Genomic DNA, 26,634 nt, shown 5'->3' on the forward strand with positions numbered 1-26,634 from the left:
GGCCAGATGAGCATTTGAGCAGGTAAGGCTGTCATGACAAAGTACTGTTATCAACTTTAACTTCAAATATGGTAAGATATTTGGCAATTACTTTTTTAGGACAGAAAACGTATATGGATTATTTAAGAAGTCTTCCTGTTTGTGTTAATGCCACTGTTACTCAAGAGGATTGTCACAAAATGTCGCTATAATTACTTTCCCATTCCCATAGGATTAAAATCCAAATCATTTGCTTATCAGCCAACGTTAACCTTTACATGGCATGTTTTTAACTGCATCATGTATGAAACAAATGTCAGGTGGAGGAGGACCACAAGAGTGAAAAAGGATATGAAATTATTATGAAAGAGGAACTGAGTTATCCTTGTCACTTAAAGGTTCAAATTTCTTGGCAAACACCTCGCACATTGGGTATAGTCCTCAGGAGAGGATACATTGATTTCAACCTATTAAAGGAGAAACTGGAGCTTGGTTCTGGTAAGACACACCATCAACACAAAACCACTTGATTTAGTGTAGGAATTTACAGCACTAGATATACTAGCATTGTACTTTGGTGCTCCATGTCAGTTTTATTTTAACCTCCTAAGACCCAAGCATTGATTTTGTATGCAGTTATAGTTTTCCCTAGCTTTTTGGCTTTAGTAGGACCTCATTATCCAAAAAAAAAGTTGAAGTTGCCATATGGGGACAATGGGTTTATTTTACTGTATAACAAAACTGGTGTATAAAACAGTTTATTTCAATGCTTAAACATGGCTGTGCAAAACAAAACTGCAAACAACACCATACATCTAAAAGTCTTATGATTGGTCAATAGTCAAACTCTTTTGTCTGTAGGAACAGTGTCACACCAATTGGCCTGTATCAATTTCTGATAACATTTACTAATGGGCTACAAACAGCAGCACTCACTCTGTCTGTAACTAAAATGATGAATGAAGATCCAGAAAGCTGAAAAATCAAATATGAATGATAATGTCCTGTTGTAATCTTTATTGTCTTGTCAAATTTGTATGCCATATCAAGCAAGAAATATTAGTGAGCATAAAAAACAGATTTCAACTATAAAATCTGATTATGTTTTGTTCCTCTTAAACTTTTATCAGACAGACTGTCACCATCTCGTTTTTAATAAGAGTTGTGATAACAGGTCAGTATTTGGCTTTTTCTGCTTAGAAAGTAAGAATTTTCATACATAGGTTGCTGACAAGAATGTTGCTTTTAGCCTGATTTGAAAAACAAATTCACTTGTGATATGTGTTATATCCTCCTCTCTATCCTCAGATTCCTGTACCACATTCACCTAATGAACAACCCAGGGGTCTTTTCAACATATTCAAACAAACCAAACCAACAAAGCTCAACAAGACAAAATGGGTGGTCTAATTCATCAGTTGTTGTCAGTTACAGCTCTTCTTGCTGCCGTTCAACTCATCAGTGGTTACAGCTTTGACAACTGCATTGAAGACCCGTACTCAAATGCAACATGTTTCAACTGCGTCAATCGAAAGAAAAAGAACATGTCTACCATTATACATGACCTGCCGCCATCTGTCATCAATCTCACTATCTCCATGAATGAGGTGGGGTGCATTCCCAACGACAGCTTTGTTCATCTACAAGAGCTTCAATACCTCAGACTTGACCAAAACCACTTAGTGACCATCGATCAATTTGCTTTCAGAACGTTGCATCAACTTCAGTCTCTAAATTTGTCTGTTAACAGCATAACAGAGCTCAACCCTTCTCTGTTTCAGGACCTTCACAACCTCACCTTTTTCTCACTGGCAAACAATAAATTAAAGCAGCTTCCTTTGGGCATTTTCTCTGCCACTCCCAAACTAAACACCTTAATCATGAGGCAAAACCTTCTGACAAATTTCTCAGGGATCGCTGAGTCTGTGTCACATCTATTGAATTTGAGGATACTAGACCTTTGCTATAACAATTTGGCCTCCCTTAGTCACTCAAATGTGTCGCTACCCAAATCCCTCACTACTTTATATATATGTAGAAATAATCTGTCTACATTAGGATGCGAACATTCATTTCTTGGATTCCTCAAGGTGCTTGATTTGTCAGACAATTTTAGGCTCCCTACGATGGCTTTTCAAGGAGTGGATTTGAGACATATAAACTATCTGCGTTTGCGTTCGACAAGTGTCAAGGTCGTGGCGTTTTTAAACATAAGCAATGTCAAAGCAGGTGCTGTTGATTTCTCTGGCACGGGTCTAAAAAACGACAGCCTGCTAATGGAGCTATGCAAATTGTTAAAAAAAAAGGTGAGATGGATTAAAAATTTGCACCTGGGTATGAACGGGATTGAGAAACTGACAAACTACACACTGTACTATTGTCCTAAAATCAAAGGGGCTCTGGATCTATCCCGCAGTGAACTGAAAAGCATAGGTTGTCTTAACTTTCTCAATAGACAGACAGATATAAGAAGCTTCAATGCAGAACATAACCATCTCACCTCCCTCCAATCCTGTAAAACACAAAATATGGTTTTACTAAATCTGGAAGAGCTGTCCTATCGTTACAACCGCATCCTCTCAGTGGGTCCTCATGCTTTTTGTCATATACCAAATGTCAGGACACTAAAACTTAACATAAACTCAATAGCCTATCTTGATCAAGAAGCTCTCAAAGGGCTAAAAAGGCTTGAGACACTCCGGTTGGACAATAACCTCTTGACTGATTTGTTCCCTGAAACCTTTGAAGAAAATTCTAGACTGCAAAACCTTAACCTACGCAACAATCGTGTTTCTGTCATTTTCAATAAGACCTTCCACAGTCTTAGCAATCTGAGTGTATTGGACCTCGGAGGTAATAAGATCACTCACATTGAGCCATTAGGCCTTGATGGACTAAAAAATCTGTCCAAACTCTATCTAGATGGAAACAACCTCAAACAGATCGACAGTTCCCACTATCATGTATTTCAAGATACACTCACAGTGCTGGATTTACAAAGTAATAAGATTAGCTTCTTAACTGAAAATATGGAGTCACCATTTATGAATCTCAGCAAACTCAGTGATCTGAAATTGGATGGACAACGGCCTCATGGCATGACCATTTTACCCCGCACTCTTTTCCGTGGCCTCTACTCACTGAAATTTCTGTATCTCACCAACAATAAAATCTTTTATCTTGCTCCTGATACATTTGACGATCTGACAGGCTTGCGTTTCCTCACCCTGGATACCTGTTGTGTTGGGGTGACACAACTACAACCAGGAGTCTTTAAGAATCTAAGAAATTTGACCGCATTGGCTGCAGAAAATATGGGCATTCAGAACTTCTCAAAGGAGGTTTTTGGGAATCTTACACAGTTAAGAAAACTGCAGCTCAACCGCAATGCGCTGCAAAGCATGGATGTAGATGCACTACAAAGTTTACCTAAACTCCTCTACCTTGACATACGTAGTCTTCCTCTAAGCTGCACCTGCCAGAACAGCTTGCTGCAAAACTGGACACGAAATAACCAAAATGTCCAGGTAGTCTACCTCTACAATCTGCCATGCCAACATAATGCAAAATCAAACTTCTACAACTTTGATACCAAGGTTTGTTACATAGATCTAGGGGAGTACCTGTTCTTTAGCACTGCGGTTGTGATCTTCCTGTTCACAGTCACTCCTTTACTTTATGTCAAACTCTATTGGAAATTGAAGTACAGCTACTATGTGTTCCGTTCTTGGTTTAGTGAGCAGTGGCGCAGACTCAGAGAAGAGGAGGAAAACTGCAAATATGATGCATTTATTTCCTACAACTCCTCTGATGAACAGTGGGTCATGGACCAGTTGGTGCCCAACATGGAGGGAAATGCGTCTTTTAAACTTTGTCTACATCACAGGGACTTTGAACTGGGCCGTGATATTGTGGACAACATTGTCTCTGCTGTGTACAGCAGCCGTAAAACTATCTGTGTGGTAAGCAGGAATTTCCTTCAAAGTGAGTGGTGTTCTCTGGAGATCCAGCTCGCCAGCTACCGGCTCTTCGATGAGCACAGAGATGTTCTTCTGCTTGTGTTTCTGGAGCCTATCTCTGAGAGGCAACTGTCATCCTATCACCGCATGAGGAAAGTCATGTTAAAAAAGACTTATCTGCAGTGGCCTGGCTCAGACTGCACTGACCCAGTGCAGGCCCAAGAACTGTTTTGGAATCAGCTACATAGGGCAATGAGAACTGGGACCAGAGTCATTGAAGGAAATGTCATAAGTAAAGACTGTGTTACTACCAAAAGTGAAGAAACTGAACATTTCGAGACATCAGATGAAAACTATTACTTGCTACCATAAGAGAAGAATTTGAGAATTGTATTGGTGATTTAGTTGAGATAAATTTGGTATGTTAAATGAATAATTCAGTTCTCCGCTGCAGGGAGATGGTCATGAAAATATGGTGTGAATGTATAGTGTGATGCATCTAGTAACAGTAACATCATTTATACAAGCATGAATCAGCAGTGTAATTTAATATCTTGTGATCAGTATAGTTTTATATTTAGCAATGCTTGATACTTTGCAATTCTCTGCTGCACAATTGTAAAAATGTGATTTCTTGTATTTAAATATAGCCGATATGCACACACAAACAAATTTACTGCTTTTACAATAGCATATCCTTAGCTAGGAGTAGTCCCATTACAGCACCTGTGTTAATGGAGATATGTGTTAATATACAGTTCTGTAAATTTAGAAATGCTCCAAAGATGCAAATAATACATAATTGTGTCTTTTTTATCTAATAAATGCCACTAAATAATAAAAAAGGTAACTCTGGAGATGCAGCTATTGCTACTACATTTAATACCCAGTTTTTAATAAAATATGAGTACACAACACATATTTTTGCTGACTGTGAACAAAAAGTCTTAATGGGATGAATTAAGATAGCATTGTTGCTCACCAAAGAAATGTTCACATGCATGAGTTTCACTGCACATTAATACAGCCTCATAGGAGGGAAGGACCAGAGCTCGGGGCTGGGTAAAGATGAAAGGGGAGGTGCTGGGCTTCTTTCAAGCATGTGAGATGGGGGGTAAAATGTCATGTCAGTGTGGTAGGACCTGAGGGGAGGGCAACTTGCAGGGTGACTGAATTGGTTGGAAGTCTGGAAACGGTTGCTCTGATTAGGATTATGACTTTGGGTGGGGAAGGTGCGAGTAAAAGAGTATCTGTCAGTTTCAGAGGGGTCTCTCTCCTGAGCAAAGTGCATTGGCTCTGCTGAGTGTCTATCTGGCAGCTCTGTTTGGTAAGGAAAGAAGGGCTGTATGTTGCTGTCATTGTGCTGAGGCCCATGGCTCCTCTCTCTAGCTGCTCTGGTGTGGTTCATAAAGCTGTTGTCAAAGGAATCAAGCGTAAACAACTCTTTGCTCTTTGGCCTGTTGGAACTGTCCCAGAGTTGAGATGCTGAGGCTTTTTCTCCCCAGCATGAAGTAGGAGAGAGAGCAGACAAATGATCACATGCTGAAGCTCCAGAGGGCTCAAAGTCCATGCAGAACTGAGGAGAGCAACTAGGTCTGAGGATATCATCCAAAAGACTGGCAGAAGTATCCACAGGACTTGTTAGCCACTCAGAAATCTTCACATGAAACATCAGAAAGCATTTTATTCCAGAGTAAGGGAATCTTAAACTATCGGATGATGATCAAAGAAAGGATGAAATTAACATAAATAAGGGGGTGGCACTGTAAATTAAAAAACTTACCTGTTCCATGTTCTGATGTGGCTGTAGACTGGACTTCCAGTTAAAACGCATACTTCTCATTTTGAAAGATGTGGTTTTGTGGGTGTCAAAACATGGCTGACGTGCACTTTTGGCTTGAAACGCTGACATATCAAAAAAGAAGAACATAGAACTGAGAAAGAGGCCAGAAACTTTGTGTGCAGTGCTTATCGCTGCTTTTTAAAACAAGAAATTTTTCAAGCCTGTCTTCAAAAATAACGTGCCAAAAAAAGCCAAGTAAGAAGACTTCAAGCTAGTGAACATGGATGTAAACAATGCAAACAAAAACTGGCCTTGCAAATGTTTTATGAGGAAAGAAACACACTCAACACATTTGTCAGGCCTCAAAGATACACTCAGTGTGTCAAAGTAAATAACACTGAATGTAAACAAAACTTTCTTTACAAAAACACTCCACAGGGCAGCTTTAAAGATGGGTAATATGGACAATTATCAGAGTACAATTTCCACAATAATGGCATTATGAATATTAAGATAAAAAGATAATACCAATGTGGATACCAACAACTGACTGTTATTTTAGTGCCTACCTGTGGGCAAGAGCTCATCTTCATCTATCATGGATAGCTCCAGAATGTGATCCCGGACTGCCTTTGTGAGATCAGTACCAGAGCTGAGGTGTTGCTGCTGCCTGAAAAGGTTTTCCTGAAGCCGGGGTCCGTGCCTCTCTCGCAGAGCCTTCAGCAGCACCTCCCTGCTCTCTGCCACCAGGTTTCTCCTTCTCATAAGTGGGAAATGCAGACCGTCACACAAGCGTGCTGCCACCGTGCTGACGCACTTCGATACAGAGCCAGGGTCTTGCCTTCTGTGCTGTATGCCGAAGTTGTCAGCAGTGGGTGAGTGGTAGAGCTGAAGTGGGCTTGGGCTCAGACCATGAGCTTGTGTCTGATGAGCAGGAGGCTCCTGGTTCTTTGCAGTGGGTTTGAGAGTAGAAGCCATACGTGTCTTTATGTTCTTGTTTAACATCTTCACAGTGTCTCGAGAAATAGTGGGAGTCAGCTGAGACTCTCTGTACTTTTCAGGCATGACAGAATTGGCCTTCATGCTCTTGATTATCACTACATTGAGGCTTTTGTAGCTTCCAGATGGGAGGTCAGGTTGTTGCTGTGGTCTCTGCCCAGGTGTAATATCTGATCCATGACTGATTTTCTTCTCTTTCTCCTGGCAATCATCATGGGTGTCTGTAGCAGACTCTGCTTTCTTTTCAAATGGCACAACCTCATCAGTATCAGCACCCAACAAATCATTGCTGGGGAGTGGAAAAGGAATGTGAGGTGTTAAGGATGGGTGTGAAATAGCATGGTTCTTCTCCTGTGCTTTCTGTCCACTTTTCTCCTGCTTCCGCTGCTCACTTAACAACCGTTCAATGTGAACAGACTTCACCTCATGGTTGAACAGGCCGTGGTGTCCTATCAGGCGGCTGTCTGTGATGATGCTGGGCTCCTGTGCAGCAGGAACAACATTTGGAAATGGCACATCTCTTCTTGAAGGACAATGACAACTACTATGACAACAGCTATGGAAATGTGCTGTGTCTTTACTGCTTTGGCGACGGCAGTGATGGTGATATAATTTGGTCTTTGAGGCCTCTCTCTCACCACCTCTCATCTGACTCCTCTCCTTTCGGGTCCTCAGTCGTTTCATTTTGTGCTGCCCATCTGTCTTGTTTAAACATTTGCAGCCTGCAGTGAATCTGTTCACTGAGCAACAGTTTTTATCTGTTGGCTCTGAGTGTTTGTTGAAAATATGTAAGATATTTTCTCTGTCTGTTGAAGCCCTGCCACACATTCGGCGCATGCTGCACCCAATTCTGTGAAAACATAACCACAGTTAGTCATCTGTAAGGAAATATGATGCATGTAGAAAATAGATGAGAGTGAGGTAACCACTACAGGATGTTGCTGCACATCAAAGAGCTATTAGATTTTAAAGCAAATTACTAATGTACAGTCTTCAGCCGCTGTAAAACAGATTCAGCCAGCAGTGTCACACATGTCTACGGCAACATGACATGTTAAACCCTTTATTTATATCTCACAGAAGCTGATGCGCTGCAATAAAGCCTTATATTAAGATGTTAGCACTTCAGATGTTGGTTTACCACAGCCACAGTCTCTATTTCTTACTGTGAACTAAATTTGAAAAGGCCACAGTGGTAAGAGCTAGCCTCGCCCCTCTTGACTGACACATAGTTTATCTACTTACCATTACAGGCAGAGCTAATATTACAGGCTTATGCAGAACTTACATCGCCATAATATATTCAGACTGGTTTGTTGACATCTAGTCTTTTCTTAGTGCAAAAGGTGATAGAAATACAGTATCAGACCTCACTGAGTCAAATTCATTAATAACTACGACATTTACTATGATGTATTTGGAAATATTTGAGTCCTCTGAATCTTGAGCATCCTCACACTTTCTACAAGTGAGCAATAAACAAAATGTCTCGAGGTTGCAATTTCTGACTCCAAGGTTACAAATGTGATCCTACTGTAGCCTACCTGGAAATTTGAAAGCAAACAATCAATATAATATCAAATACTTGGTCTTTTGTCTGGCATATCTTAATAATGGCCCAACACTAATAAAAACGCTCAGGTGTCAGAAGCAAACTACCTGGAAATATAAGAACACTTTCACTTACCTTCTTTAAAGACTGAGTAAAACTGATATAATATAATATAACCAAATATGAGAGTGTGACAACATGCATGCAACTGTCTCTGCGGTTCCAGACACGTTTGGATTCAATCTAACTGTTAGCTAGCTAGCCAACAGGTGATAATAACGTCAACCACCAGGTGCAATTTAACTTTAAGCACACCTGTTTGAAGTGACAGTATCCAGCCGCAGTTAAACAGAGTAACTAACCTTAACGTTATGCACGTCATACGAGACAATAGCAATATAAAATCTGTTGTAAAGACATTTTTTTGCAAACTTAAAATCATTAATGAAAAACTTACCGAAACTGTTTGCAGTCATTTCTTGTCGCATTTGCCGTTGCTCGGCAACATGCCGAAGACTTTGTTACCAGTTTTGACTGTCAAAACGTAGCACAATCAGAGCCTAGAATCCGCACAACCATGGTCAAAGTAACCTAATTTTAAAATTTCATTCTACACATCTATTATGATATTAAGTTTGAGTATAATTAAAAGATTTGAGAAACAGGGCGTACGACGTTGACTTACACTGCGGGTGGGCTTTTTTTTAGCCTACGTTAGTTAGCATTTTGTAATTATGTGCGCCGATTTCTCTATTGGTAGTTCATGTTTGCTATGTACAATTGGGTGTCCTGACAACTGTCACTGGATTACCATTAAACTGAAGAAACCCTAAAAACTCGATGATTCTCAAGCAAGTTTTGAAGCGTCTTTTTAACGTGTTGTGGATTCTGAGATGCTTTTCTGCTCACCACAGACGTTTAAAGTGGTTATCTGAATTACCATAGCCTTATCTCTGACTTCTCTCATCAACAAGGTGTTCCCATCGGCTGAACTACTGCTAGCTGGATGTTTTTTGTTTGTTTGTTTTGTTGCACCATTCTGAGTAAAATCCCAAGAGTTGAGCAGTTTCAGAAATTCTCAGATCAGCCCAACAATCATGCCATAGTCAGTCATTGAGATCACACTTATTCTATTCTGATGTGAGCTTCTGACTTGTATCTGCACTAACTTCCAGCTGCTTTTAGAGCACCTGTATGCACACGTTCCCATCACCCCTCGCACCTCATATGGGATCTTTACCTCACTTCCCTCCGTCCACCCCTTTCCTACAGTTTGATAACCTCATGATATAGCCTAACTTTTCATAGTTGGAAACCACACATCAAATCGTCCAGATTATGATAACCCGCCCAATCTGGCAACATTGGCCGCAGAGTTCTTTGCGCAGCAGCAACTCCCACGAACACCAACGACTAGGGCGAATCCACTTCCAGGGGTGAGGAGGTAAAGCCATCTCATTTTTTTTATATTTCTCTAAACTCGAGCCACTCTTTACTTATCCTTCATTCGTATCGTATGCTTTAAAATCGATTGTAAAACACATAATACTAATAAAATGTTATATAATACTGGCATAAAGAAAAATATACATGTTGTTGCCTATGGAGCATAATGGTACATGCAACTGTAGTAAAAATTTACTTCCTGAAACTGAACTGGAGATTGACGATATTTTGATTTGATGGTAGTCTATATTTAGTAATATCTCTAATTGTAACCGCTATATGAAACGCTGCTTTTTCCAACTTTACACAATACAGGCTTGCATGATTTAACGTTGATAACAACCAGGGTGTGACCGTTATCTGTCTGTTAAACTGTCTTGTGTTTCTGCAAGTAAGCTAGCTACTGTGGCTAATACTACCAGGCTCCATAGATTTAGGCAGGAATTATAGCTATAGGATATTGATTTATCGGTTTGTTTCCGCTGTCAAAAGTACCAAAACCCCTACGTGACTGCTTTCCAACACAGACCGAGTCAAGTCATGAGTGCAGAAGACCCTAATCCAGCCGCCACACCCACCCCCTGTGTGGACACCCAGGGAGATGGACGATGGATGTCTCTGGTGTGTTAACTTATCATTATTATTATCCGTTTATTTACTTTTCCCTTGAGTTTTACATAACTACAACATAACAACCGCCATGACTTGTCGGGTTTTCCCAGTCTGCATTGTCGCTGTTTCATGAATTTATAACTTGATGACTGTAGATATGAGGGAAGTATCATAGCGGAAAATGGTTATTCAATATAGTATTTTTCATGTATGACTAACTAGAGTATCACACATTTTAGAAGTTGCGACGAACAAATATTTTATAGGTTTGCTTTAAAAAAAATATTATCAATTATCCTATCCTCAACTGACATGTCTCATCTTTGAGAGTAACCTTTGATTTTGCATCTAGTGGGATGTTTGATTTTGAAAATGGAAAAGTCACATTTGTTTTTCCTTTTTTCTCCCTCTAGCACAACCGCTTTGTGTCTGACAGCAAAGACAAAGAACCAGATGTCTTGTTTGTCGGAGACTCTCTCATTCAGCTCATGCACCAGTTTGGGGTAAAACACAGATCACAGTCCTATATGTCTCTGTTCTGCATACAGTGTTTAACAGCTTGTCATGTTCTTGTTGATATCTGTGCATACCTTCAAATAGTGTTGGTCACATGGACGTGTTGTGGTTTGTCTGCAGATATGGAGGCAGCTGTTCTCTCCTCTCCATGCCCTCAATTTTGGGGTTGGTGGTGATGCAACACAACATGTGCTCTGGAGACTGAGCAACGGTGAACTGGATAACATCAGCCCAAAGGTCCAAAATGCTGCCAGAAATAGAGAACATGATCATACTTGTTTATTCATACAGTAGGCTCATTGTGCTCAACTTTGTGCAGTGATTCCAATTCCAGGTACATTGACCCCAAACTGTCAATGACATCTGCTTAGTCATGCAATCTCTCTTTCTTTTTGTTGTTGTAGGTTGTGGTGCTGTGGGTAGGCACCAACAATCATGGTCACACTCCTGAACAGATCTGTGGAGGGATCATGGCTATCGTCCAAGTCATCAAGAACAAGCTCCCCCATGCTCACACGCTTATACTTGTAGGTTTTCTCTGAAACATTCCTTGATGGAATTGTTCTTCTTCTGAAGATGACAAATGAAGTTCATACAACCATCAAACACAGTGCACGGTCACGTCACCCCTTTTAGTTTCATTTCAGTTTTCTGAGAATAGGTTGAGGTTAGGTCTCTCTTAAACTCAATGCCTATGTACCCATTTGTAAATGAAAACAGTTTTTCATTCAGTCAAGAGATCCCTGTCTGTTTCCAATGGCAGTGATGGGGGACAAAATCAGCAGTCCTCGTTTTGTGCAAAAACATTTTCCATAGTATAACATGAAGCTGTCTGAAGTAATCAAATCATGTGGAAGTCTTTTAGACTAATAGTCTTTTAAATACAACATTTCCTCCTTGTGTTTTCCCAGACAGCATTTTTGTGCTGAGCTGCAGCAGAGGCATAGTAATGAAAAGAAGGATTTTTCTATCAAAAAGACTTTGACTTTAGAAGATACTTGCTTAATTTGTCTAATGCAGACTGCTGAAGCCTCACATTAACTCCAGATGAACTTTTGCTCAGAGCAAGGATTGTAGTTTTGCATTAGAAATTGATCTTTTAATGGCAAGAGTGAATAAGAGGAATGGTTACCGCAAGAAAAAACAGTTTCATCGTTGGCACCTGAGTGTTGCTTTAGGATGGACTTATTAGGATGAACCTATTCTTTAAAAAAAACATGCTGCATTTGTTTGGGAGAAAGCTTAAATTGTACTATAGGTGACCTTGATTTGAGGAGTTTCAAAGTGAAGCAGTCCTTTTACTTTTTAAATTGTAAAAATATTTCAAAAATGTCCAGCGATTGTTCCATTCTTTTTTTTAACAATATCATGCATACTTCTGTTTTCCAGTCTGTACTGCCCAGAGGTAAATTGCCAAACCCTCTGCGGGATAGAAATGCCAAAGTGAATGAGCTGGTCCAGGAGGCCGTGTCAACCCTCCCTCACGCCTCTTTCCTCGACGTGGACCCCGGCTTTGTCCACTCCAATGGTAGCATCTCCCACCAGGACATGTATGACTACCTTCATCTGACTCCCCAGGGCTACCAGGCTGTGTGCGAACCCCTGCATGCTCATCTCAAGTCCATGCTGGATAAACCTGCTGAGAACTGAGCAACCAGGGGCACAAACTTACACTACCGCAGTGGTCCTCGTCCCTGTTTCCAGAGAGTATCACACTTTTTTAAAGACCTTGAATGATGGATAAAGTCAATTATTAAGGGCTAAGAGGTGCACAAACTATGTGCGAGTGCTCTCCATGGCCAGGGTTGGTGACCACTGTTAGAGGTAATGGGACCATAAAGTTTTTGGTGTTTATGAAACAGTCAGAAATTAAATGTGCTGTGCTATATAGAGAAAAAGTCCTGCCTCAATTCCTGGTAAGCATCAGTTCCGTTAGCTTTTGGTTCTAATAGTGTTTTTTTTTTCCTACCAAAGGATTATTTCATTTCTATGCTACTTGATACAACTGTTGAATATGATAAGGGGAAAACCGCGCATCATTCAGGGGGAGCAGAGCCAGGGATTTAACAGTCAGGACAATGAAATTAAACCTGAAGGAATGATATCTGTAATATGTAAACAAATCCACATGTCCAGTGGTTATGAATAAAGCTTTTAAAAAGATGTAGCAACTTTTAAGTCTAATGAAGACATACTGTAGGTCAAAACATAAGTTGCTGCACCTTATTTAAAACTTTATTAATAACCATCCGCTCCAGATCTCATCCCTTCAGCTACAGCTCTCGTGAGTCTATCTGAGCAGCTTGATTTACCTTAGAAAATAAACAGATAACTGCTTTTTAGAAGAAACCTGCTACAGCAAAACATACTGTCCGACTGAGGCTACTGGAACGGTTTATTTGGGTAAGGTTTGAGACTGTGGCTCTTTAGGTGCAGGGATATGCCTGGTTAACAAAAATGAAGATACAATAATTTCCCTGGCTAAGACATTCCTGTAAATTGTCACTTTGGTTTCTCGGTTTCACTAAGTTTCATGAGTTTATTTGTCAGTAGCTTTATTTACTCTGTTGTGATGTCTTATGTCTTTTGTACATTATTAATTTGAATGACCAAATGTTTTTGATTGACCATTACTGTCATGTTATCTCCCTATTGTCCTCGTACCTTTTTGCTTCACTCATTGTAATAGCAACAGATTCTGGTGTGAGAGGCTGTGTTTAGTTGCAAACATGGATGTGTTTGAGTAGGTTATGAAGTCGCATGGAGACATCTATAGTTGCCTGTGTGTCAGGTTCAGTCTTGTTTGCAACATAATGGCCTGTTACACGATCTAAAAGGATTAATGTCACACTAAAATGCTTCTGAATTATGCTTCAGGTTGGCTGATTGTGTAAGTGATGAAAGAATGCATTAAACATGAAGATAAAATAGCTGTGGTATTCCTTGACTGATTGATCAGATCTGAGTGCTGGTAATGATTTATTGTCATTGCTACAGTGTTACATTTTCATGTGTCAAAGACAAATAGGTTCATCCAGAGTGCATATACACAGACTTTGTCCACAGGAGATGTATTGCTTTTGTTTGAATGGTTTAGTTCCTGTCTCAGACATGGCTGAAGGTAGAGAGCTGCATTCCTGAAACTCGAGATGGGGAAACAAGTCTCGTTTTGCCCTTATGTGCATCCAGCCATATCAACATTAGTATAAGACTGACACCTTTCCAAACAGTTATTATACATATTATACTATCTCACACCTAAAATAAAATTCTATTAGGTTCCTGGATGTTAGCAAGCATTATTTTACATGTGACAGTGGCATCTCAGTTGCTGTGGAGTCTTAAAAAACAAGGGTATGAACTGGGTCCCTCACCTTCACACAACAATGAGCTATCACTCAAAATCACGATTAGGTTTACTGACAAAGGTACTTTTTTTTTTAATTTTATTTCCGGCTACCCGCTGTAAAGGTGCTGGTTGGGCAAGAAATATTCCATGCAACTGGCAGTTGATGAATGTGCCACATCCCAACTTCAGACATCAACACCAACCTTTATAAAGAGTTGCAACAGCTATTTCATTCGCTCACTGGGACTGAAGTAAGTGCACATACTTGGACATACTCTACTGGCTTTACTACAACATGGGACCAAGGATGTTTCTGCTTGTGGTTCTTGTACTCCTAATGTTCACTGGACACAGCCAAGGTACTGAATACTTTATCAAAATAAGATATTACAGTGAGTTGTAAAGTAAGTTTATATTGTGTGCATTGTATTCTTTTTCTTTTTTTTAAAGGTGTTCCTGAGACACACAATCAATCTTTGGTTGGCAGCACAGTCACTGATGGTATGTGAGATTTCTGTTCAAAATATATTTTCCACAGTTGAGTTAAATTTTCATAATTGTATTTAATTTAGTTATTCTTATTATGTGTATATTATTATTATAATAATTATTAATAATATTATTTTAAGTAAGTTTCAAGTTTGATATCTATTATGTTGTAGCGTCTGCTGTTGGAGAACCACTGATGACTGCAAAGCCAGCCAACGCCCCAGGACAACACAACAGGCCATGTAAATATAAAGGTAAAATAAGCGTTATCAACATTACACATATAATCAGAGTCTCATCGCTTTATATGTAATCAGAACCTCAGTGTTAGCAGAGTGCATTTTCCTAACCCATTCTGCTCTTTTGTCCTCATGTGTCATTCTGTCATGTGTGTGAGATTTAAAAACTAATAAAGTATAAGAAATAGTAATAAGTGAGATAAGAAAATCTTGGACTATACATTCCTGATATAAACTGAAACTGATTATAATCTTATAAGAGTTGATTACAGATTTTTAAATATTTTGGACAGTGAACTTAATCTGTTTTTTTTCTTTCCCTATTGCTTCATCCGTCTGGGATTATCCAAACCACAAGTTAAAAGGAACCACCTGAAGAAAAGTAATAAGCGGAGGAAGTGCAAACAGGTTCGCAACGCCTGGAACATGCGTCCGAGTACCCCCATGTGAACAACACTAAGAAGACATTAGACTTATATCATGTCTATCCTTACACACACACACACACACACACACACACACACACACACACACACACACATATATATATATATATATATATATACATACAGTGTTTTTGTAATGATCACCATCATGCATGTTGCAACATTTCACCAACTCGCTGACTCGCTGTATTCTCCACAATAAAGTTCCCACATAACTGATGATGTTTTTTTGCTGATTAATTAATAAATGCAGTGAATCAAAGTATGATAAACATACATTTGCTTACACTTTTAATATTATCATGCTTAACAGAAAAAACTACAGGTGTTCAGCATGAAAAATTTCAAAAGAGAATGGGGATATTTTAGATTAAGACACTTTTCATTGTTTCCCCTTGTTAAACTATGAAAAGTATATGAAAAGATTTTTATTGAACTAACTCTAGGACAGTGACAGCTATTTTTACATGCTAATAATAAAAACATTTAACATAAAAAGCCAAGAAGAAACAGCAATAAAAAGATAATTTTGCCATTTCAATGTCAGCATGCAATCAGCATTAGTTTTACAGTAAGATTGTTGTTGTTTTTTTGTTTTTTGTTTTTTAAAAAAAAGACTGTAGAGGGCGCAAGAGGCCTTTTAACTCTGACTGGATTTCTCAGTGTTGATGACTCAGTTGAACAGCAAGGCAAACAGACCAATCAACATCAGACTGCCTCTGCATGGGAAGTGGATGGCAGAGGCGTGACCTAAGAGGGAGAGAGCGATGGAAAAGATGAGAGATTATTAGAAATGTATGTCATAGTTGCAAATCTGGAATTGTACAGCACCTACTGCTCACTCACCAGTGACACTGAAAGCTTTAGTCTTGTACAGCGTGATGTTGGTCACAGGGTTCCTCGCTTTACATATGTAGTTCCCCTCATTCTCTTTTGTTGCAGGGAAAGTGATAACAGCATGATTCCCTATAACCTCTGATGACGTATTGTTTATGAACCAGTAGAAGTCGCAGTCTGGTCGGGAATCAGCAGAGCACCTCAGAGACACGCTGAGGCCTGATGTTCCTAGGGATGGACCGGTGATGGTCACACTCAGAGGGCCATCTACAAACAGACAGGGAGAGCTGATCACAATGATGCACAGTAACATGATGAATATTATTATAGCATGTTGCTATGGCACAAAATGGTCACTTTTACAGGTCTAAATAACTAAACTCTAACCATACAATATAATCACTATTCTGGTAAATATTATACATTCATTCACTTTTATCACAAAAATTAATATGATTGCTGAATGTGAACATGGAATGCTGTTCTACACAATTCACATGCATAGGTTATTATCATAGGTGATGTTTGTGTATTACAAATTATCATAAACCCAAATGATGATACAAAATATAAAATAAAATGCCATCATTCTTTGCATTTATTAGTTTTCATAAACCAGTTAACATTGTTTCCTACAATACTCACAATTCACCAGGAGCATGTACGTGGGGCTTTTATGTTTAGCAGCCTGATTGGCAGCGACACACCGATACGACCCGTCATTGTACATTGTCACCGGAGTGAAGTGCAGCGTGTCGTTTTCAATGTGGTAGTGCATGTGTGGGTTAGCGTCAGAGCTGTTTATGTTGAGGTACATGTCGTCCTTCATCCAGTAGATCATGTCGTAGGGCCCAACAACTTCACAGGTTAGAGTAAAGCTTTCAGTGTCTATTGGAATTGTGTTGTTTTTGATCATCACTGACTCTATGGCCTCTGTGGACACAAAACAGTGAGTTAAGAAGGTAAGGCACCATGACTGTGTGTCATCCTATTACAACATTTACACAGTCACACAAATTGAGCTGAAAAAGCCACATTTGCTTAAGTCTCATCTAATTCCTCCCAGTACTTAAGTTTTCTTACCAATAACTGTGAGCATCTTGAAACTTGTGCTGTTCTTTCCCGTCACATTATTGTATGCCATGCAGGTGTATTCTCCGCTCATGTTTAAAGACAAACAGTGAGTTGTGAACACTGATGTGTTGGCCACCTCGGTGCCATTGAACCACCAGCTGATCTGACTGGGAGGCACTGACATGGCAGAGCAGGTGAAGGTCACGAATTGTCCTGTCTCAGCAAAACTTGGCATATGAATGACGGGTGTCTCGGGTCCAACTGCAACAGCAAAGGAAATATAGGTTCTTATGATATTGTGCTTCAGCAACTATAAATATTCCTTCTTTAAATGGCTCTACATTATATAAAACTGTCAGTTATGAAAATGTGTCACATACAGTAGCATAAATACTTACAGTACACGAGGAGCTTGTGAGGAGGGCTGGTCATGTTTCCAACAGCATTCATAGCCATACAGTTGTAGTATCCTGTATCATTGCGTTTTAGTGGGTTGAAGGTGACTGTCTTGTTATCCATGTTGAAAACAGTTCTGTTGTCTTTGTGCAGTTTCATACCATCCTTCATCCAGTAAATATAGTCTGCAGGTCCAGTCACATTGCATGTCAGCATATATGGATAACCCTCTTTGGGAGGATACATTGTTGTTTCTACTTGGACATCTTCTATTGGGTCTGAAACAAAGCAAAAACCCACAAGTTAGTTAGTTAAGCCACTTGTCCTCCTTGTGAGTAAGATAAGAATAATTAGAATAAGAATAAGAATATTTTTTACAGAAGCATAAAAATAGCCAGCAAAATCTCACCAACAACAGTGAGCATCGTGTATGCAGTCTTGTTTTGGCCGGTGATGTCGTGGTAGGCCAGGCAAGTGTACATCCCACTCATATTTCTGGTAAGAGGAGGTGTTACATACTCAGATGTATTGGCCACTGGATAATCATTGAAGTACCACCTGTAGTGGCTGGGGGGGTTTGATGATGCGTGGCAGCTGAATGTGATGCTATATCCTGTCTTCGCCACAGATGGTCCCATGATAGTTGGCATCCCCGGTCCATCTAAACACATGGATATGACCTTAAATCACCTTCACATGACTATTACAGCCACTCAGTTAATGCAGAATTATTGTGATGATGTGGCCACATTTTCTAATGTCTCATCTAATTCCTCTTTAGTTGATGACAGCAACAGAAAATGAAATACTTACATTTTACGTCGACTGTGTAGGGGCTGCTGGTCATGTTGCTTACAGAATTAAAAGCCTGACACCTGTACTGTCCATTATCTGAATATTGGACTGGGTTGAACGTCATTGTCTTGTTGTTCATGTTGAATATGATTGTATCATTAGGGGAAATAAGCTGCCAGTTCCTCCACCACTGAATTCTGTCAACAGTTCCGGTCACTTCACAATGCAGAGTGAATGGCTCATGAAGTATTGGTGGTCCACCGGTATGATTCACCACAACTACTTCTAGTGGATCTATGGGAGGAGAAGTGAATTGAGCACTTTGAGTTCACATATGTACAGTATTTAGGCTGAGTGAGTACAACATATGCCACTAGAAAATCTGAAGAAATAGATTTTAGGAATTAAGCTTATTTTCTGTACTGCAGAGAGTTAGATGAGAAGACTAATACCACTCTCATATCTGCCTATTAAATATAAGGCAACAACCACAACCAGCAGCTGGTTGTCTCACTCCTAATATAACAAACTCCATCCACCACCTCTTAAATTCATTACTTACCACATTATATCTTGTTTATTACTCTCAAAGACAATAAAATCTCTGCTGGTTTCCTGGCAATGTCATGGTGATGGCAAGATTTAAATATGTGCCTGGCCAATTTACAACCTAAGCCACAACTCCTTGATTTTCTATGTGTGTGCATTGATTAAACAAATGAAATATGAGAGTTATGGCTGATTGAAATCCAGCCTCATACTTTCCTCCTGTTTCCAGTCTTAATGCTAAGCTAAGCTAACCCCATAATGCTCCATATTGAATGGACAAATATGAGAGTGGTATCAATCCTGTTCTTTTTGGAGAAACAAAATCGAAGGAACAAAAAAATTGCCCCTCTAAAAATGCTACAAATCCAACCTTACCTAACATCCAGAGCATTGAACTCACACTGCTGAACCTGGATGTGACTGTGTTGTGAAACACACATTTGTAACTTCCTGAGTCGCTCTCTGTAATGTTGTATAGCTGAATCTGTGAGCCATATTCATTTAGGTACATCCCATTATACATCCACTGGATCATTGCTGGGGGTTTGGACACTGTTGTGCATGACAGCATGATATTAGACCCTGTCCTGTAGATGTAGGGTGATACCATGGGCATGATTATCATTGTTGTGTTACTTGGACCATCTGATGACACAACAAGAGGGAAAATTAATGTTAGGATTGGAGTTCCTTTTTAAAAAAACAGGTCTATATGTAATCTTTCTTGCGTTAAAACTCACAACTGATGTTCAGATATACAGAGGGACTGATTTCGTTGCTGACACCGTTGGACACACTGCACTTGAACGGCCCCTCATCGTAAAGGGTCACGCTGACTATGGTGAGAGTGGCGTTTCCATTGCTGAGCTGTACGTTCCCGCCGGCTGTCACCTCATGGTGGCCCTTCAGCCAAACATAAGACAGGGACGAGCCACTGGACACAGAGCACATGAGAACTGCTGTGTCATTGAACTCCACCAGGTTGGTTGCTCTTGCCTTCAGGGTCACGTTGGAAATAGGCACTGCAGAGAGGAAAATAACAAGCTGCTTGTCAAGGTTTGTTGAAATGTGGGATCACAGCTCATGTGCCTCTGAGAATATACTGTAGTCATGTTGACAGTCAATCTGGTGCCAACATTTTGGTTTATCACAAAACATCTTCAAATCTAAAACTCAAACTAAGACCTGAGACCAACTTGAGCTGACTCAAAGACTCAAAGGCTGACTCAAAGCTGACTCATTCTACTAGCTGTAAACAAACTCAAGGTGACCGGAACAAACTCCCATGCTGCTCTATGCTTTTGTCTTGCAAATCAGAGCTTTGCAAACATAGAAGTAGACACTGCATTATGCAAATATTGTCTGTTCATTGTTGTCTGTTGAATATTAACAGGTTAACAGGTTTTGTTTTTTGTAGAGACTGAACTGTATTCATTGTGCATTTGCAGAACGTAAGCATGTAGTTGAGTGAGTGTGTAAACATGAAAAATGAAGGAAAAAATGTTCCTACCTTGGACTGACAGCGTTAGCTGACCACGAAAGGAATTCACTGTCTGTAATGTATACAATCCAGAGTCTCCCAGTCGTAGTGACTTTATAGTCAGTGCTGAACTGGTTGAATTGTACGAAACCCTGTCACGCCAAGTGTCATGTATGATTATACTTCCTGGAAATATCATCACAATGAGGTTGGTCTCGAACATCCATACACCTGTAGTGACAACGGCCTGGCTGTATAGTGTGACATTGCTGCCCACGGGTAAGGGGTTCTCAGAGGCATATATGCTCTGGCAGCACACATGATCTAGAGACAAAAAGCAAGGAAAAGACAATGTGTTCACTCACCCTGAAATGTACTCATCATCCACACACAAATATTGGTTAAACAACTCATAAAAACACAAACATTAATTGAAGTAATACATGTAAAAATGTTTTTAATCATCAAGATCTGTAAACTGTTTGAGGCCCTCAGTATCTGAACTGAGAATCAATATAATAAAAAAGTGTAAAATGAATTAAAATTTAATATATCTCAGCCTTACCTGTTGCAAAGGTGATTGTGGTCAGAATTAAGAGAAACATCAATGGAGACTTCATCCTACTCATTCTTTTTGGTGGGAAACGTCCTCCTCGGCTAAATGACTAAATGACTTGACTCTAGCTGTGGTAGATTCAGATGTGGCGATATTGTATGGTCACAGCTGCCTTCTCATGCACAAATATTTGCTCTGCATCACTCTGGCTTTCTGTTCTTCTGATGCAAATTCTTATCCCTAGTCTACCATCACCGTGCCACCTCACGCACCTTTTTTTTTCCTGGCCACACCTTGTTTTGCCCTCATCCACTCTGAGGTTTTACCAGTACAGACCAAGGTGCGTTCATTTACTGTAAACCTCTGTCATTCTGCAACTTTCTGTAAACCATAGGTGGGCATGGGGATATTTAAGTGCACTGCATGACTGGAAGTTAAGATGATCAAAAACCAATTCAACAGAATCACTCACTCTTGAAAAATGTTACTGAACAGTGTTCTCTGGTGCACAATGTACACAGAACTTCCTCCCATACTGTAAGTGTGTAGGTGTAAGCATATTTGAAAAAAAAATTAACTAATGTGTTTAGGTTTCCATCAGACATTTTTGACCTTGGAGTTATTTGATGATGACAATAATGGCATGATTTAAAGGGGAACAACAGACCATCTGTTCCTTCACATTTCTCTTCCTCTTATTCTGTTTAATGTAACCATAGACCCAAAGCATAAATATTTTATTTCTTCATGAACAAAATACAAAATAGGAAGGTTTTTCTTATTTTCCATTAGATGAGAGTTAAAACTCTTAAATATGCAAATTAACTCTAAAGAATATAGCAAGGGTGTTTTTCATTGGAAAGTAACATTTTTTTTCCTGTTTTGGGAGTAGATAACGCTTTTGATATGTTTGTTTTGAGCTCAGCCACAAAACGGAACAATTCCTTATTGTCTGAGACTAAAAATCAACCACTGCTACATGAAGGGGACTTTTCTCAGCTTTGTTCTGAACAACTCAAATAATGGACAGGCTATGCAGGACGTGGATGGCAAACAAAGACCTGAAAGTACAGCACATTTGTGCTGTAATTAATGATATGATGAAATTGTTTTTTGGCAGTTAAGTGCAGTTAATCTTTTTTGAGGTATGTGGTTGAGATTGTGGTTATGCAAAGTATTTTCTGCTCAATGCCCTGTAGCTCCTTATCAACCACAGGACATTGTTTGATTAGCAATTATATTATAATATACAAAGGCATATCATTTGATATCAGTAATGCGTTTGCAATGTGATTGAATCCAATTTATTTCACTGCATCAAAGTCATCCATGGACTGGATGAGCCTCCAACATCTGTGAAAGAGAAGCAGTTATTCAAATTATTAGTTATGTTTGTTATCTTACCCCCCCCCCCTTTTTTTTTTTTTAGACTAAATGGTTAATTGATTAATTGAGAAAACAATAGTCATATTAATTAATAATGAAATAATCAATATGGAGAATTTAATGTCCAATCCATAAATGAAAATATTTTTGAGGAGTATGAACTGTATAATGTAAAATATAATGTATTTACATGTAGTTATGCTACACCTTGCCTGGCAATGAGAGGAGGAATCCCACCAATAGCAGCAGGGGAAGGAGCCACACACTGACTGCCTGTTGTTCAGATCCTGAGAACGGAGACTCTGTAGAGACAAACCACGGGGAGGGTGAAGCCGGGAACAAACTGAGAAATATGGAAGTTGATTGTTTTATACTATACTAACAAACTCACTTGCAATCATGACGTGTGAGGTGACGTTGCTGTTAATGTTAGTGTGATTGTTTAAGGCCAGACAGGAGTATGGACCACTTTGATCCTCGGTGACGCTGTACAGCTCCAACAATGGACCTGTGGTGTTCACTAACTCTCCTCTGAAAGCCCACTGAAGCTGAGCTGGAGGATTTGACTGTGCTGAACAGAGCATGGTCAGATTGGACCCAACCAAAAAGGAAGTTGTGTTCTGTCCGTTCACTGTGAGAGCCATGTTATCTGGGCCGTCTGAGAGAGAAACAGAAAGAGAGCCAGACAGAAGAAGAGAGGCATGCAGCAGATTAGAGCTCTGTAGTGGAGCTGGAGGATTATACAGGGGTCAGTTATGTGAATTATGATTAAGATGACATTGTCCTACTCACAGCTGATGGTAAAGTTAACTGGATCACTGGTGCTGTTACTGACAAGATTGAACACACCACATCTGAATGGTCCCTGGTCATAGCGGGTCACATTGACTACAGTGAGAGTGGAGTTTCCATCAGTGAGCTGAACTCTGTCACTGGCTGTAACCTCAGAGCTGCCGTTCATCCAGAGGAAAGAGAGGGAGGATCCGGAGGAGACAGAGCACACAATGACTGCTGAACTGTTGAACTCCACAAAGTCGGTTTGATTTGCCTTCAGTGTTACATCTGTGATGCGTTCTGTGGAAGACAAGTGGACGAGAAAAGGATGGAGATGTGATGTGATGGAGCAGGTTTGTGGGCAAGCAATAGAGGAACAACATCCATACAAAAAATTAATGTTAATGTTTCACTGGATTACTCCATGGTCCTTACATTAGACTGGACAGGTGTACCTAATAAAGTGGACACTGAGTGTATAAGCAGTTACATGCACTGGGGTCTTACTTGATTATGACCAGCTGGTGATAATTTGATATGACTTTCCAATCAAATAAATACTGTATCTACAACAGCACATTTGACCTATTATTGAACTGACAATTCTACAGACTGCAGCCCAAAGCATTTTTGTTTGAATACTCCTTTTGAATCAAAGAGCTTGATGAGATGGGAACAGCAAGAGTCATGCTGGAGGATAAACCCCAGACAAAAGATACTCTTACCAAGGATGATTATTGATCTATAAAGCATTGAAATACACCTCTGTCTCCTCATTTTTCCTGTATCTGTACACTGACTGCCAAACAGAGGCAAAAGGTCAAACCAAAGTATCAACCATTACTAAAAGTGTTAGCAAAATACAAAGGATGGTATATTTATATACAAAGCATATAGTTCTAGGTTTTATAACATACTGACTGTGACTCTTTTGTATGGGTAAACAGTGATGTGAAACCGGGCTCTGTGAAACCGAGGGAATAGAAAAGGACAAGATGGAGGTGAGAGTTGACAGATACAGATACAGACTAACCAGAGAACAAGGTCATGTGAGCAATACCAAAACACATGCAGGCTGCCACAGTACATGGTCAGCTATGTAATATTTCTGGTTGTCAGTCCAAATATCACGAGGCAGACACATGAACCTCTCTAAGTCCTGTCTGAACACTGTTTTGGAATCCACCTTTTTCATTACCAGGAACCTGTTTCAGTAAAAAGGGTAGAGTAAACAATTCATCAGCAAATTTTTCTCTCCCCCTATGTGTCTAGCTCTGCTAGTTCATAGCAAAGAACTGCAAAAGTGAAGTGATGCTCCTCCTCAGTTTGGTTTTAGGTTTTGATTACTTTTCTTAATGTCACGCTTGTTATTATAATTGTACTTGTTTTTCTGTTTTCTGTCATGAGGACTTTCTATGCTCAGAAAATTGATCGTATCCTGTCCTGCTCTATGACTCTTATTTTATTACATTTTCTTTTTACCAGTAAAACAGATTTAGTTTTGTGTGACATTGTCAGAAACTGTGCTGTTTTTTTAGGTAGGGTAAATGTTGGAGATACACCCACATGGAGTTTATGGTATTTACTCAACAATGTCTATGGTTTCATCAAAGCTTTCTCCAGAACTCTAACTCAAAATGAAACCCAGTAAAGTAAGGTGAGGTGAGGTTAAATATAATGCAGGACATTCACGGTGAATAAGGATTCTGTGAAAGAAAGCATTCATCCACTGAAAACTACTTTAAAAAGATATTACATTTTCATCAAATACTGTTACTAATAAGAAAAATTATAAAAATAAAGGACGAGTTCCAAAATACCATACTCTAAGAGATATATTGCTCTTATAAAATATGACTTAAATCAGGAGTATTTTCACCACTAAAATCAGTTAGTCTCGGCCTTGAACATCAGCCATCTGTTTAGTCTCACCCAGAACAGTGATGGAAACGTTGGCCCTAAGCTGGGGGTCATCGCTCTGCACCACGTAGACTCCTGAGTCGGCCACAGTGACGGAGGTCAGAATGAGAGCACCAGTGAGGACGTTGACTGATGCCCTGCCATTGTAAGTGGGGACAACCGCCTGTTGGTCCCCCAGCCAGGTGAGGATGAGGGACTCTCCCACTGCCCACCTTCCGCTCCTTGGATTTGCCAGTGGAGACAGAGACAGTGTCACTGTGTCCCCGACTACAGCAGGGTTGACAGAGGGCTGGACCTCCACAGCACCAGAGGCCAGAAAACCTGAGGAGGAGAGCAACATTTGTTAGTTACTGTAATATAAACAACACAAAAGACACCATTACACTTCCATTTTTAATCAGCACTGTTACCATCACAAATTCAGCAGCTGTAAAGAGTCTACCTTGTATTAAAGCCAGCAATATAATAACCAAAGTTCCTTCACTTTTCTTCTCCATTTTTATCGATGGTCTGAGAATATCCTCACTGTTTTTGCCCTATTATACATGTCCATTACATGTCCAGCCCCCTACCCATAAATACCTGTAGTAGCAACCCAAGTTCTTATCTGCAGGTGTTGTAGGTTATTATGGGTCCACTCTTATCAAACTTACAAAAGAAGCATTACAGTTTTCGTTTACCATCTTGGGTGAAGTTCTGTAAATGGGCAATCAGGACAATGACAAATTATGACAGAGGGTATGTGAGGCATGATTTGGGAGTGGTGGCTTGCGGGTGTTTTTTTTTTTTTATTGTTCTGTTTCACTTTTTTTTTGAAAATGACACATTCAGCTCAGTTTTATTTCTGTATGTGTGTGTGTGCATGTCAAAGACAGAGATTTCATATTGATACTGCACGTTTTCAATAGTTTCACACTCAAAATGAAAACACCCACACCCGCAGTAGCTTTGTCTACTGCATATTTACTGAGGCGTTCTGTGTATTCAGTGTGCTGAATCTTGCAATTAGTGACACAGCAACCAATGACAACCATCTATAATCTTAATTTTTTAGACAGACAGTATTTTCAACATTCAATCAATGCACCTCGTATCTGTTTCAGACATTGAGAAATCTGTCTTTTGAAGCATTAGCAGGCAAACCATTTAACTACACAATACCACTCAGTAAACACCTGTGGCATTATTTGAACTGTGGTGGTGCAAAGTTCACTATCTGAGCACACCTGTGTTATGTACCTCACATACAATAGATGAGACTGATGACCAGATTGGGTTATTTATAGAGCATATACAATGTACTGTTTTGTCATCATCCCACTATGTGTTTTATGTGGTCTGATGTATTGTGTTTTGAATGCGTGTCATATTCAAATTGTGGCAAATTTGTATGGAAATGTGTGTATGGAATGTATAACAGTAAACAAGGCAGGCTGGAGACTGCCTTCATAAAAGAGCCTAAGGGGAAAATGGAGGTGTAAACTAAACTAAACTAAAC

At 39.7% G+C, this 26,634-nt stretch overlaps 4 protein-coding genes across 7 annotated transcripts; 2 read left to right on the top strand and 2 right to left on the bottom strand.

Moving 5' to 3' along the window:
- The first annotated feature begins 380 nt into the window (after positions 1–380).
- tlr21 (toll-like receptor 21) lies at positions 381–4,857 on the top strand. 2 transcript variants are annotated; one of them, XM_018672297.2, is made up of 3 exons: positions 381–477; positions 1,110–1,153; positions 1,288–4,857. In XM_018672297.2, exon 3 carries the CDS (start codon positions 1,377–1,379, stop codon positions 4,308–4,310), a length of 2,934 nt encoding a protein of 977 aa, XP_018527813.1. In that variant the 5' UTR covers positions 381–477; positions 1,110–1,153; positions 1,288–1,376; the 3' UTR covers positions 4,311–4,857. The 2 variants fall into 2 exon arrangements, with proteins under 2 accessions (XP_018527813.1, XP_018527812.1); XM_018672296.2 differs by lacking the exon at positions 1,110–1,153 and having other exon boundaries at positions 388–477.
- Positions 4,858–4,927: 70 nt separating this feature from the next.
- Positions 4,928–9,459, bottom strand: si:dkey-250k15.4 (chemokine (C-X-C motif) receptor 3, tandem duplicate 2). Of its 2 annotated transcripts, none has more exons than XM_018672305.2 (4): positions 8,730–9,459; positions 6,291–7,570; positions 5,722–5,843; positions 4,928–5,595 (listed from the first exon to the last, which is right to left on the bottom strand). In XM_018672305.2, exons 2-4 carry the CDS (start codon positions 7,555–7,557, stop codon positions 4,957–4,959), a joined length of 2,028 nt encoding a protein of 675 aa, XP_018527821.1. In that variant the 5' UTR covers positions 7,558–7,570; positions 8,730–9,459; the 3' UTR covers positions 4,928–4,956. The 2 variants fall into 2 exon arrangements, with proteins under 2 accessions (XP_018527821.1, XP_018527823.1); XM_018672307.2 differs by lacking the exon at positions 8,730–9,459 and adding an exon at positions 8,408–8,559.
- A 146-nt stretch (positions 9,460–9,605) lies between these two features.
- pafah1b3 (platelet-activating factor acetylhydrolase, isoform Ib, gamma subunit) lies at positions 9,606–13,776 on the top strand. Of its 2 annotated transcripts, none has more exons than XM_051076124.1 (6): positions 9,606–9,716; positions 10,246–10,339; positions 10,744–10,833; positions 10,967–11,083; positions 11,251–11,373; positions 12,236–13,776. In XM_051076124.1, exons 2-6 carry the CDS (start codon positions 10,259–10,261, stop codon positions 12,494–12,496), a joined length of 672 nt encoding a protein of 223 aa, XP_050932081.1. In that variant the 5' UTR covers positions 9,606–9,716; positions 10,246–10,258; the 3' UTR covers positions 12,497–13,776. The 2 variants fall into 2 exon arrangements, with proteins under 2 accessions (XP_050932081.1, XP_018527871.1); XM_018672355.2 differs by lacking the exon at positions 9,606–9,716 and adding an exon at positions 9,896–9,957.
- A 1,867-nt stretch (positions 13,777–15,643) lies between these two features.
- On the bottom strand, positions 15,644–25,476 carry LOC108880659 (carcinoembryonic antigen-related cell adhesion molecule 5). The gene is made up of 16 exons (XM_051076396.1): positions 25,149–25,476; positions 23,235–23,516; positions 22,834–23,100; positions 22,655–22,744; positions 22,370–22,409; positions 21,418–21,437; positions 20,531–20,824; positions 19,761–20,042; positions 19,396–19,665; positions 18,490–18,765; positions 18,086–18,337; positions 17,679–17,954; positions 17,290–17,541; positions 16,852–17,139; positions 16,216–16,473; positions 15,644–16,119 (listed from the first exon to the last, which is right to left on the bottom strand). Exons 1-16 carry the CDS (start codon positions 25,474–25,476, stop codon positions 16,043–16,045), a joined length of 3,552 nt encoding a protein of 1,183 aa, XP_050932353.1. The 3' UTR covers positions 15,644–16,042.
- Positions 25,477–26,634: the final 1,158 nt, after the last annotated feature.

Source organism: Lates calcarifer, linkage group LG15, assembly GCF_001640805.2.
Source record: "Lates calcarifer isolate ASB-BC8 linkage group LG15, TLL_Latcal_v3, whole genome shotgun sequence".
Lineage (NCBI taxonomy): Eukaryota > Metazoa > Chordata > Actinopteri > Centropomidae > Lates > Lates calcarifer.